The sequence below is a fragment of the Cajanus cajan genome, chromosome 1, assembly GCF_000230855.2.
Source record: "Cajanus cajan strain Asha chromosome 1, NIPB_CcT2T_4, whole genome shotgun sequence".
Classification (NCBI taxonomy): domain Eukaryota; kingdom Viridiplantae; phylum Streptophyta; class Magnoliopsida; order Fabales; family Fabaceae; genus Cajanus; species Cajanus cajan.
The window spans coordinates 82,267,493-82,280,469 of record NC_138517.1 but is presented as its reverse complement, the minus strand read 5'-3'; the positions used below and the strand labels follow the sequence as shown (position 1 = coordinate 82,280,469).

General features: G+C 34.3%; 1 protein-coding gene and 1 pseudogene across 2 annotated transcripts; one reads left to right on the top strand and one right to left on the bottom strand.

Moving 5' to 3' along the window:
- The first annotated feature begins 4,411 nt into the window (after positions 1–4,411).
- LOC109803606 (uncharacterized) lies at positions 4,412–6,840 on the top strand (annotated as a pseudogene). The gene is made up of 2 exons (XR_014429961.1): positions 4,412–4,969; positions 6,107–6,840. The product of XR_014429961.1 is annotated as an uncharacterized LOC109803606 (transcript).
- Positions 6,841–9,567: 2,727 nt separating this feature from the next.
- On the bottom strand, positions 9,568–11,900 carry LOC109803841 (mitogen-activated protein kinase kinase kinase 18). The gene has a single exon (XM_020365514.3). The coding sequence runs from the start codon at positions 11,111–11,113 to the stop codon at positions 9,707–9,709; it is 1,407 nt and encodes a 468-aa protein (XP_020221103.1). The 5' UTR covers positions 11,114–11,900; the 3' UTR covers positions 9,568–9,706.
- Between the last annotated feature and the right edge of the window lie 1,077 nt (positions 11,901–12,977).

Sequence of the window (12,977 nt, the reverse complement as noted above, 5' to 3'; positions counted from 1 at the left end):
TATATATTCAACTATAACGTGTTTGACCAATATAATTGATAGAATAGAATCACGATATAAATACCTCTTTAGAGAGGAAGGAAGGATCAGGAAACACGGGAAAAGGCAGAAATTGAGGAAAACAGATACTCTCCAGACTCTCCAAATCCAATGCTGCTTCTCCGGCCAAAAAATAAAGACACACAGAAAGAATGGCAAACTGATTTAATAAATTAATAAATAAGAAAATCTAGGTTAATAAGACAAATTTGAGAAGAAAAGAAAATCTTTGAAAACAGTTTACGAGATTATATCTTTTGTACCTTATCCATCCTTAAAACAGTAAAAAAAAAAAAATAGTCAAAATTCACGTGCCATTTTCTTTTCCTATTTCCCTCTTATCAATGAAATTTCTCTTGATGAGTGTTTGTAAAATATTTTTATTTTAAAAGTAAGTTACTACTAAAATTATATATATTAGTTGATAATATATATATATATATATATATATTATTTATAACATATATATTAGTTATTTATGTATAGTTCAAATTCAATAAAAATAATCTAATTTTAATGAACCTTTAAATTATTAATAGAAAAAGGCTCATGATATTTTTTTATAAGCACGCTTCTTTTTAAAAAAATTAAATTCTTAAAATATCTTTCATTTTTTAGTTTTTGATTTTTAATTTTACGCTCTTAACATTTAATTTAGCACTTTTTTTCACATATCTCCTTTTCTATTTTTTTTTTCTTTATCTTGTTTTTACTCTCTACCTATTTTAGAAGGTAATTTTAATTCTTTTAGTTTTACAGTACTATCTTTCCCATTCTCTTTCAATTTTTACACTATTATCTTTTTTCTTTCATCTTTTAGTTTTCACACACATCCATGAGATAGAATTAATTTTCAATAACATTATAGGTGTTTGTAGCTTCCTCGATAGTGTCGAAAGTACCGAGCCAAATGTGTAATTTTTTTTCTTTGAAAACTTCCCTCATTTACACATCAAATAACTTTAGTGTTATAAAAAATACTTTTCAGAATAGGAAAATTAGTGTTCCTAAAAACATTTTTTAGAATTGTATTTTTAACATATTTTCGAAAAGTAATTTCTATAACAATAAATTTAGTTTCAAAAAGTACTTTCCGACCACCTCCGAAAAAATACTTTTCAAAACATTAATTTTATTATTCGAAAAGTACTTTTCAAAATATTAAGTTTACTATTCTGGAAAATACTTTTCGAAAGTGTGTTATTTCACATAATTCTAAAAAGTTCTTTTTAAAATAGTAAATTTAGCATTCCAAAAATACTTTTTGAAATACTACATTTACTATTCTGAAAAGTACTTTCTAAAAGTATGTAAAAAAACACAATTCTGAAAAATTCCTTTTAGAACACTAATTTCATTATACCAAAAAGTACTCAAGAATAGTAAAATTAGTATTCTGAAATGCCTTTTCTATAATATTAAATGTAATGTTAGAGTTTTTGGAGGTGTGAAAAGGGAGGAAGTGTTGGAAGAAAAAAAATGTGTCTAACTCAGCAAAAATTGTTGAAAAAACCGCATGTACTTATAATATTGTCACGAACCAATTTTACGGTCTGAGTACATGTGAAAAAGTGAGAGTGGTGATGAGAGAAGATTGTAATGTAAAAATCAAGAGAACTAAAACTACTTACTGAAATAAGTGAGGAATTAAGGGAAGACAAGAAGATACATATGAAAACTGAAACGTAGAAGGAATGAAGTATGTGGAAAAGAAAAAGGATGTAGTAAATTGAAAGTTGGAGATAAAAAATTAAAAAATGATTAAGGATATATTTTAGAAATTTTTTTAAAAATAAAAAATAAAGGAAGTGTACTTATAAAAAAAGAAAAAGAAAAAAGAGGGGTGTATATATCATGAACCCTAAACCTTAAACCCTAAAGGTGAAAACCGAATTTGATCCATTAAGAGTTAATGAGAATCCTAATAAACTTAAAATAAAAAAAATGGTTATAGTTTCCAATACACCAAATCAGAAGAACATTTCTCTCCCCATCACAATAAAAATATCTAATCTCATTTACAATATCTGATGATTTGATTGAGGGAGATTATTGCACCAAAAGACTATTCCCCTACAATTTTCAATCAACGTCAATGAATTCAAGTATAATTTAAACTCAAAAAAATTTAGTAATTTAACACGATATATTATTTATTATTTGATAATTATTAAAATTACAACAACTTCATTTTATTACTTACAGACAAAATTCTACATTTTAGTTCTCTACCTAACACATTTTTTTTATTTAGTCCCTATAAGAAAATACTTTAATATCATTATAATGTCCGAAATGATTGGCACAAAATTGTAATTTTCATATAGAGACAAAGATTATAATTTTTTTCATGCAGAAACTAAACTAAAATGGTATAAAGTATAGGGATTAAAATTTTAATTCGAACTTTCTCTAAAATAAAATATATCAATGGATAGAGAAAGTGGGAGAGATATAAAATTTCATTAAAATTAGTATTTTAACTTGTATAATGCATATGCATATATATTATATAATTAAATTTTATAATAAATTATATATAAATAAATATTATGTTTAAATATATAAATCATATTTAAAATTAGTATATAAATATTTTTAAACATATAAATTATATGTTAGATTTATGATAAATAATTTTTATTTTAAAAAATATTATTTTTATTTATTGATAATTTATTTTAAAATATTAATATTTTAATTATAAATAATTATGATAAAAAAAATAAATTTAGATAAGAAGTTAAAAAAAAATTCTATAAATCCTCTCATTAAAAAGAAGTTTCAAAAAACACTCTTCATAAAATAGAAATTTGTGTTTGATATATATGAATTGATTAGTATGTATATAATTAACATTAACCTTGTGAGAGATCAAGTTGTAAAATTTTTTTTATGAAAGATCATTGCAATTATATTTTTAATTTATTGCTATATTTATTTTTCGTAATCATTGGCCATCACTTGAAATTCTTTTGGCCATTGCTAACTACAATTGGATGAGTGTAAAATGAAGGAGAGTAGCTGAGGTAGAAATTCAAGCTGAAATTGCTACACAACTTTTTCTTTCAAACACATATAAGCCAATTTTTTGGATTGGCTCCAATTAGGCAATAGCTTAAAGCATTAATTGATACTGGGATTACTTGGTGAATGCTACGATAAGATTAATAGATATGGCTCGCATGACTTTTAATTACTGGCTGCAAGCAAGCAAGAAAACAGACAATTAACTATTTTCTATAATTGAAAATACATGTACTTATATTGATTGATCAAGAAGCTTCAATTGATGATTTTCCCTTCACTTTATACAACTTCCATATTAATAATTACAATGTAATTAAGTTCTATTGGTAGATAATTTCTCTCTTACCTTTGCTATGGGTGAACTCCATTATCCAATGATGAGTAAGAGAGTAAATATTTATATATATATATAAAAAAAAAGTCACTCTAATGTTTAAAGTGTCCTTGATAACTAAATGTTATAAAAAAATGAATTGCACCTTGTTTTTAGGTGTCTCTCTCTGCATTCGCAATCAGTCATATAGTATGTCCATTATTTCCTAACAGTTATGTGTAACTGTCAATCTGAAGTGGAAAATCTTGTCAAATTATGGTCATTCTATCTTTCTTTAGAAAGTGGGGAAATTATATTTATGTTTTAATTCTTAAGAAATTACATGCTTGCGATTCAGTTCTCGATTCAATTTTGTATACTCTACTCTTCAACCAACATGACAAAAATTAAAAGTAACGGGAAACAAGTTTGGATCATAAGTTCAAGGATTTAGTTAAAGTACACACTGTGAAAAATAATTATTTAGTTGATGTGTATGGTCAATGATTAGAACTTTGAAGCTAATTAAATTTTATTGAGTGTTGTAAAACTCACTCAGTGTACGAATTCATGATTCATCCCTCTGAAGTTCTAAACATCTAAATATGCATATTTGCGATAATATGATGCAAGTGAAGCAAAATCAGAAAAATGGAAGCCTCGGCGGAAAAAAAAATTAAACATATAATTTAGTCCATATACTTAAAGAGAAAAAAAAAGACTGTTGGGTACCTCTTAATTTTTTTTTAAATAAAAGTAAATTAAAAAAATATAATGAAATAATGAGTGATTATTGTGCAAGTAATTTGAAAAGTGAAATTTAGTAAAATTCTATTTGGTTTGAATTTGTAATATGAAAGAGAATGGTAGTTAAAAATATCTTGATTTTTAATTTTTTTTAAATTAATAGATAATAGTTTAATAAAATGTGTTGTGAAAATAAAAAACGGAGTTACTGGAAAAAAAATCTGTTTATATAATGGTATAAATACTGTTGATTCTAAATTTGATTTATATATTTTTGTATTAAATTGATTGTTAAGAAGACATGAAATGTTTGATAAAGAAAGTAGGAGGAGAGAGGAGTAAACTAAGTAAGAAGACATGAAATGGTTTTTAAGGCAAAGACTGGAAGCAAATTCAATTGTGGTTCTGCTTTTGAAAGGGTCTCACTCCTCTTTTTCTTTTTCTCCTCCAATCTGCTGTGATTTGAGATTGATGATAGTGACGCGCAACCTCTCGCTGGGCTCATAAGTTTGTTATTTGTGTCTGTTTCCGTGATCCCCTTGTGAATTGTGAAGATGATTCAGCTTCTGTTCACGTTGATATTTTCGGAGGCGGCGATGATAGCGTTGCTTCTGTTCAAGACGCCGTTGAGGAAGCTCGTCATAATGGGGTTGGATCGGTTGAAGCGAGGTCGTGGACCCTTGATGGTCAAGTCCGTTGCGGGGACCCTGTTTCTGGTGTTGCTTTCGAGTGTCTACAGCATGTTCAAGATTCAGAAGCGTGAGATCCAAGAGGGTGCTGCTGTTAATCCCACCGATCAGGTTCTCATGGCCAACCACCTCCTCCAAGCTACACTCATGGGTATTTTTCTTATCTTTCTTTTTTCGTTTGTTTATTTCTTTTATGAATTCCTGATCTGATTCCTCTCTGGAAATAAGGTAATCCCAAATCAAATCATTCCCTGCATCAGGTTTCTAGTTTTTAATTTGTTGGCTCCTTCTGGGGATGTCTATGTTGCTGTATGCTACTGATTGATTTATGGGAAAAATCTCATAGTTACACATCGACTTAGAGATAATTCTCATCTTATAAGCCATGTCCATTGTCACATTCTTGAGAAATTTAAATGCTGGGAGACGGTGATTTTATTTTATTTTGGGGGAGGGGATTTTTAATAGAAGAATGAGATGTGTATGGTTTTCAATGTTGGGGATTTTTTTTTTCTTCTCACGAGCAGAAAGTATTTTGTTGTGTCATTGCCTGTGATGTTAAATTTTGTAGTTTTGGATTACTATGAATTATAAGCGTGAGTTTGTAGGGTCTGATTGTCTGGGTCATGTTCGCAAAGGATGCAGGTTCTCTGCTGAAACTGTATGGAAATCTTTGTTTTTTGTCCAACTGTCTGAGTCACAACCATAGAGACATTACTTTTTGTTCCTTCGTTTTTCTTTTTGCTAGACAAGGCTTGCAATTTTTCAATCTTGGTAAATCAGACTTAGAATATGCATTCGAGATTTGAGTCATCTAATCTTCATCCAGCAGTTCTGATTCACTGACATCATGAATGCATGAAAAATCTGACTACAGAGGATCCAAGTCAGCTGTGTGTATGTAAATGAAGCCCAGGCATCTTATTGGTTTTGCAGTGCTTCAGCCTAGTGGTTTCTTCTATAGTGATTTTCCCACTTTTTGCAACCCTCTTCTATAGTCAATTCTTTTACGATAATGATGTGCTCTTTTACTAGACAGTATGCTATGTGAAGCATATCATATTCAACATAATTTCCTTAGCTTTCCTGCAAGTTTTGCGCCATTGATTTATCATAACACTGGTCACTTCTCAAAAACATGAGGAGAGAGAATTTGCAGCTCTGATCCAGCCCAAATACTACTGTTTTTTGTTTCTGTACCTATTTTTTCTCTCTCTAATTTTCTGAAATATTAAGAGACCTCCTCTATGGAAGCTGGCATTACTCATCTTTAATCAATTATTTGCAGGTGCTGCCCTTTTTCTTGCGCTTATGATAGACAGACTACATCATTACATAAGAGAACTCCGGATTCGAAGAAAGGGCATGGAAGCTGTCAAGAAACAGACCAGAGGGTATGAAGATGGAAAAGCTGTAAATTCAGAAGAAATTAAGGCCGCAGAGGAAGAAAGAGCCAGATTGAGAGCTGAACTTAGCCGCCTAGAATCTGAACTACAGTCAAAAGCTAAAGACGTAGATGTTGCAGAAGCCAATGTAACTGCTCTGAGAAAACAATCTGAGGGGTTCCTTCTTGAGTACGATCGCTTACTTGAGGAAAACCAGAACCTTCGCAATCAACTACAATCCTTGGACAGGAAATTGTCATATTCAGGTTCCAAGAAGAATATGTAAGAAATATTGCAGGCAGGAATGGCTTCTTCTTGTATACTCTTCAGGAATTCCATAGCAGATTGTTGATAACAGCTTGTCAATCCTTGTATGCATGCTCCTCAAGGAATACGGTTTTCGCTTTTGAGTTAAATTTGGATCAATTTTGTCCTGACAAATTGTGAAATTTTTTGAGTGACGACAGAAAATATAGTGCTGATTTGTTTTTTCTGCACATATGTAACTTCTGCAACTTCTGTTTCACTATTTAAGATTCGACAAACTGTGAAGGGTTGTGCCCAGAAATAGTGCTCGATGTTATTTAAGTTTTCTCTTGGTACTTAATTTTGTTAATCATTTATCCTATTTAAGTGATGTATGTCCCAAGAACTCTTCGCAGGTGCTTCAAGCGGCTGAAGTCTGCATTAAAAATTTTTGACTAGGACCGCAACAAATTTTTGTAGATACCAATATTTTTGGGATTTGGATAATTTTCTTATAAAAAGGACATTATTTTATAATTTATAAAAGCAAATGACAGTTTGTGTGCAAAAATGGTTGATCCCTGCATTATAAATGGTGAGTTCTACACAAGATTGCCCCTAGTTCTCATAACAGGATAAGAAAATGGTTAAAATCTTTATTCACTTTTCTCATGTATTCTTTAGTGAAGAGGTTTTTGCGAGAAAAGGACGGTTAAGATCTGTGAATTCATTCAAAGGAAAAAGAATGCAGGTTATTGAAGCTGTTTCAGTGTTTCTGTATTTCATGACCTATGTCTTATTTGGAATAGCTTTTAAACTGTTTTCATTAAGATTTTTCAGAGACAAGCATGTGGAGTTCTGACAAGTTCATTGATACTTGTAAGATGTTGGTTGAGATGATTTTTGAAAAAGTTAATATGCATAAATTAACTTTAATTTTTGAAAAAAGTTTGATTCTTTTTTAGTTCTTTAATTCATCATTTTGTGATTGCTGAGAAGTTTATGCTAAGTGGCAGATAGTTTCGACGGAAAAAACATGGTTTTGAGGGAAAATTTCATTAAAGGTGATCAAATAGGTTTTATGAAGGAGATTAGTTATGGTAAAATCTTAGTATTATGTTTTTTTTGGGATATAAGTATAATTTCCTGCTTCCAAGTCGCTAAGCAACTGAAAATCCGACTCGTGTTTTCTTTTTGTGATCTCCTAAAGATTTGACATCTTATCCTCTTCGATCGATGTTGATTAAGAATGTTTTGTATGAAATTAGTTTCGTACTTTCATAATCTGCGTGGAAAGAAATTTGGCCCATTTAAAATATAAAATGAGAATGATTGAAATTGATGAATAAAATTGTGATAAAACACTTACACACACATATAAAATAAATTTAAAATTATGAATTCTTTACGCATATGTCCGGCTCTTTTAGGCACGCAGAACAGAAGCAGAGGCAGTTGCTAAGGGTGGGTGACTTTTCCTATGTTGGATAAAGTGGGGATCTCCTTACTCTGAAAGCATAGGTAATTGTGCACATTGCTTTAATATTCACACTTCACAGGATTAAGTATATATAAATTAAATTATCAATTTTGTTAACATTGTGCATATGTCCGAGAAAACAAAAAAAAAGTTTGCTCAACAACCATGTTTTTGCTTTTTCGATAAAAAGTTTTGATTGAGACCACTAAAAATCACAAACATAAATAGATGCATACAAAAATAGAAGGTTAAATACTTCTGTCCAAATAATTTAGACGGAGTTAACTCTTGTTGATGTGACATCTACGTGGATGCTACGTGGATGCGTACGTGGATGTCAAAATTTCTGAAAAAACCTCGAATCAAAACGGCCTGTTCTGAAATCAGAATTGTTCGTTCTGGATGTACTCTTAGTGTGTTAATTTTGCAACCGGAACGGGCCGTTCCAAATGCAAATTTCACACACCATCAGTGCATCAGAACGGGCCGTTCTGAAACCAGAACGGGCCGTTCTGGCTTTAGAACGGGCCGTTCTGGATTCAGAATGGCCCGTTCCAGAAAGCCAACTCCATGCATCCGTTGACCAAAATGCTGCAACGTGATTCAAAAATTAAAAATAAAAATTCATAACATATCATAAATTCAAAGACAGAAACGTGGTTCAGAAATTGAAAACAAAAATTCAGAACATAACATATACTAAAAAAGTTCAAAAAAATTACTGAGAAAGGAAATCATCTGTGTAACGCTGAAGGGAAACCATAAACCACAAAAATTCAGGTTATACCTCTTCAAGAACATATTGTTATTGTTGGGATACATCGTTAATAACTTCAAGGGAAAACACCGTTTTGTTTCATCCTTGACTGTATAGTGTCAATTTGGTAGTAAGTGGTTCACTCCAGTTTGACTAACAATAAAATAAAATCTGTTACCATTGTCCTTAATGATACACTGCATTGTCCTTAATGATACACTGTATAGTCCAACTGTTTAGCAATTGAAGTTATTAATTTTTATTTACAATATTACCAAATTCAGTGTTTGAAATCCTTTGTACCTTGGGTCTTTTTTCTTTCAGGATTCACAACCGTAAACTATAATCAGTGACCATTTGTGTATGGTATTCTGGAACCAGAACGTCCCGTTCTGGTTGCACTCTTAGTATGTTAATTTTGCACCTGGAACGGCCGTTCTGGATGCAAAATTAACACACCAAGAGTGCATCCAAAACGGGTTGTTCTGGTTTCAAAACGGGCCGTTCTGGTTTCAGGTTTTTCCAGAAATTTTGGCGACCACGTGCGCATCCACGTAGATGTCACGTGGCATCCACGTAGATGTCACGTGGCCAACAGTTAACTCCGTCTAAATCATTTGGACGGAAGTCCCAAATTGCACTAATTTAAATTATTAGAGACCAAAAATTAAAATAGGACTAAATTGAAACAAAAAAAATGTTATGAGGGACTAAAAGAGGTATTTAACCAAAATAGAATTAATAGCACAAAAATATAAGCTCCTAGACCACTGCTTTTAAAACACATTCTATGAGAAATTAGCCACCATAGGGAGTGTTAACCATCAAATCAATTACCAATATTTAGAATTGCAGATAACAAACCTTGTAGCAATTCTATAAAGAGGCTCGTGTCTAGTTTTAATTAACAACGGAAGTTTGAAAGAAATCCTTAATTTTTTTAACTATAAGCATAAGAAATTACCATTTTAAAAATATTATCTGATACGCATTCATTGAACTCACTCTGCGCATGATGATTCACAAAGCCAGGCGCAAGCTATTAGTTATGGTCCTTATGGATGGGATTAAATTTGGCACAGTTAACTCATTATGTCGCACACACACATTGTCCCATATTATATTATGGTAATAATGAAAAGGAAAAGTGTTAAATTGATCCAAAGTGAAATTAAAGAGAGAAAGAAGGAGCAGAAAGCAACGGATGATAAAAATTCTCATCTTATGAGAATCAAATATTTGATAGGAAACAATCACTAGACATACAAAAACTGATAATGATTCCCTGCTGCGACAGACACAGTAGGTGCCTCTAAGATAACAATCATCTTCACTAATAGCATTCCAATTCCATCTACTCAATTCAATAACAGTTGCAACTACAATGTTAGGTTCACAAAAAGTCACCAAACCAGTCTCATCACAAACCATGTAGGAAAAAGTGTCCGTTTTGGAAAGGGACAACCCCTCCAAAGGGACCTCATTGCTTCTCACCGTGACCCATTCATCCCCATCATCCCAAACAGGCTCATCCGAAAATAACCTACGAATTCTGTCCCTAGGAGAGGGACATTCACGTGCACCATGATGAGTTGTCTCCAACGAGTCCCAAAACCCTCGTTCCAACACACATGTGGGAGTGTCCGAATCCAACAACAACAAATTCAATTCCGTGCACTCCTTAACAAAACCGTGTCCAAGAAGCTCCTCCACCGACCACCTCTCACTAGCCTCCCTCTTCAAACACTTCCCCAAAAAGTCCCTCCCCTGTTCCGACATAAAACTAGGAATCTCCGGCACCTCGCCGGAGAATCCGATCCTATAAACCACCGCCGCAGGGTCTCCGCCGCCGTGCCACGGCGCCTTCCCGGTGATCATCTCCAACACCGTGCACCCCAGAGCCCACACGTCAGCAGGGAACCCCTGCTGCTCCCCACGCGCCACCTCCGGCGCCATGAACGCCGGCGTGCCGGCGATCACAAACTCCTCCCCCACCCTCCGGGCGCAACCAAGGTCCGCAATTTTCACCCCTTTCTCCGTCACCAGCACGTTCTGCCCTTTCAAGTCGCAATGCACTATCCCATTCTCGTGGAGGTAGTTCAGCCCCTGTAGAATTTGGCGCGTGTAAAACCCCACCACCGCTTCTTCCATGCAACCACCGCGCTCCGCCAGCGTCCCATGAGGCGCGTACTCCATGAACACGTTGAACCAGCGCACACCGTTCTCCAACGTGACGTCACAACCTTGGTACGCCACAATTTGAGGACATTTCAACATGGAAAGAATCCTCTCTTCCCTTTTGAGAAATTCCGACCGGTGGAGCTCCGCTGACTTCACGGCGAACACTTGGCCGGACTGCCGGGACTCCGCCATATAAACAGCGGCAGTGGAGCCCCGGCCCAAGGTGTGACCTCTAGTCCACTCCATGTAAATAGATATGAGTATCTCGAAAAATTATCCTTTTGATTGGGTTTCTCTTCTGAGCAGATGCGTGGCAGAAGAGTTGAGATGAAAAGGGAGTGAAATTGAATGGTGAAGGATGTTAATTATGGTATTGAAGTGTGTTTTGGAGGGGAGGTAGCTGAAATTGTGAATTTGAAGATTTATATATGTGTGTGTGGGAATGTTAAGGTTAAGGTAAAGGGGTTTGGTGTGTTGTGGTTGGCTTAATGTAGAGGGTAAGAAAAGAGGTGATGATGTGGAAAGGCCTTAAATTTTGTTTGCATTGCACTTTTGTGATTGTGTCCAATGGACGGCCGCCGTCTTGTCCTTTCACGATCTTGTGATGGGAGGGGTCCACGTGTCAAAGGGAGGGTAGGGGTGAGAGCTTTTGTTGTTGTTCTTGTTCTTCTTGTTGTTGTTGCCGGCCAGGCTATGCTATGCTATGTGTTAGTGTTAGTGTTAGTGTTACATGGCTGGCATCAATGGATGAATTAATGAATGAGGCAGCTAGGTTTCATGGAGACGGTGCACATGGCGGCACGTGCTTCAGGGCTCACCGCAAAGATTGCGCTGAATGCTTAGTGAATCATGAGGGAACGGATTAATTGGAGCGTAACATTTTTCTCGCATATTCCCCGCCTATGTTTAATTCTTAAATCTTGTGTGGGCCCTAAGGAAAGATAAAAACCTGCTATGGATTTGGTGAGTCCCAATAGTTGACTAGAACTCTAGAAGTAGATGATTAGTTGTAATTAATGAATGTATGCGGCAAGGGGTATATACGGCGCTTTAATTTAAACGAAGTAGCGGCTCATCTGGTAAGTTAGGTGGATTGTATGCGAAGCAAATTGAAACGAATGGTATGCAACAGTGAAAGTGAATTTAAAGGCAAAAACCCACTAGGGTGAGTGTAAAGTGCGAGGAGTAGTGGTGAAAGCCTGAAAGGCAAGGGTGTTGGTTAGCACATATTGGACAGTTGGAATGTGTGTAAAGAAGAAAAAGCCAAAGCCAACTAACTGGTCGCACTAAGCCTAATCACCTTTGATTTAAAAGAAATAGCAACCAGGCTGTGTGAGATTCTTAACTAAGAAATTAAACAGTGAGTGGTGTGGTGTGTGAGTAGTTTAATTTGTTGGAGCGTTAGTATAAGTGTTGTTGGTTGAAAGTAAGGTGAAAGTGGAGGGACGGCGTGGGCTTTGACACTTTGCGTGCGTAATGTGAGGGCATCTAAGGAAGAGTCAATTTGAAGGAAGACAATGATTAAAGTCTCTATCATCACATGCCGCCAACCATTTTTTATTTCTATACTACTCTTTTCTTTATTTTGATTCCTCTGCTTCTGAGTGTGCTATGCAATCCATGCATCGGATCACGCTGCTGCATGCTGTACGGTGCCCAATCCACTCTACTCTTTACCTTTCCAAATTAAATTCATTATCTGTTTGAAACCCTATGCTTCCCTCATACTCATTGTCATGCACACATCACCTCTACTCATCTACCAAACGCCACAATAACCAAATCAACTCACCTAAGTTTAACTACAGTGCCTCCACCCTTTTAAACCTCTTGTTGCTAGCATTGCAATGTCAAAACAATAATATTGCCTATTCAATTTTTATTTCAAATATATTTTTAATTCTTCTACTTATATTTCATTTACTTCTTATTCGATAAACAATCTTAGTTTATGTATTCATTAGTACGGTAACCCATTCTTATTCACTAGTACTAAAACATTGCTCCATACTGTTCTTACCGGGAATCCGAGGTAGGGATGATCCGCTGGGTAAAATCGGTGAGTCTCCTTCACTGGTACGTTGATGCTCCAAGATGGGGGTGGTATCTG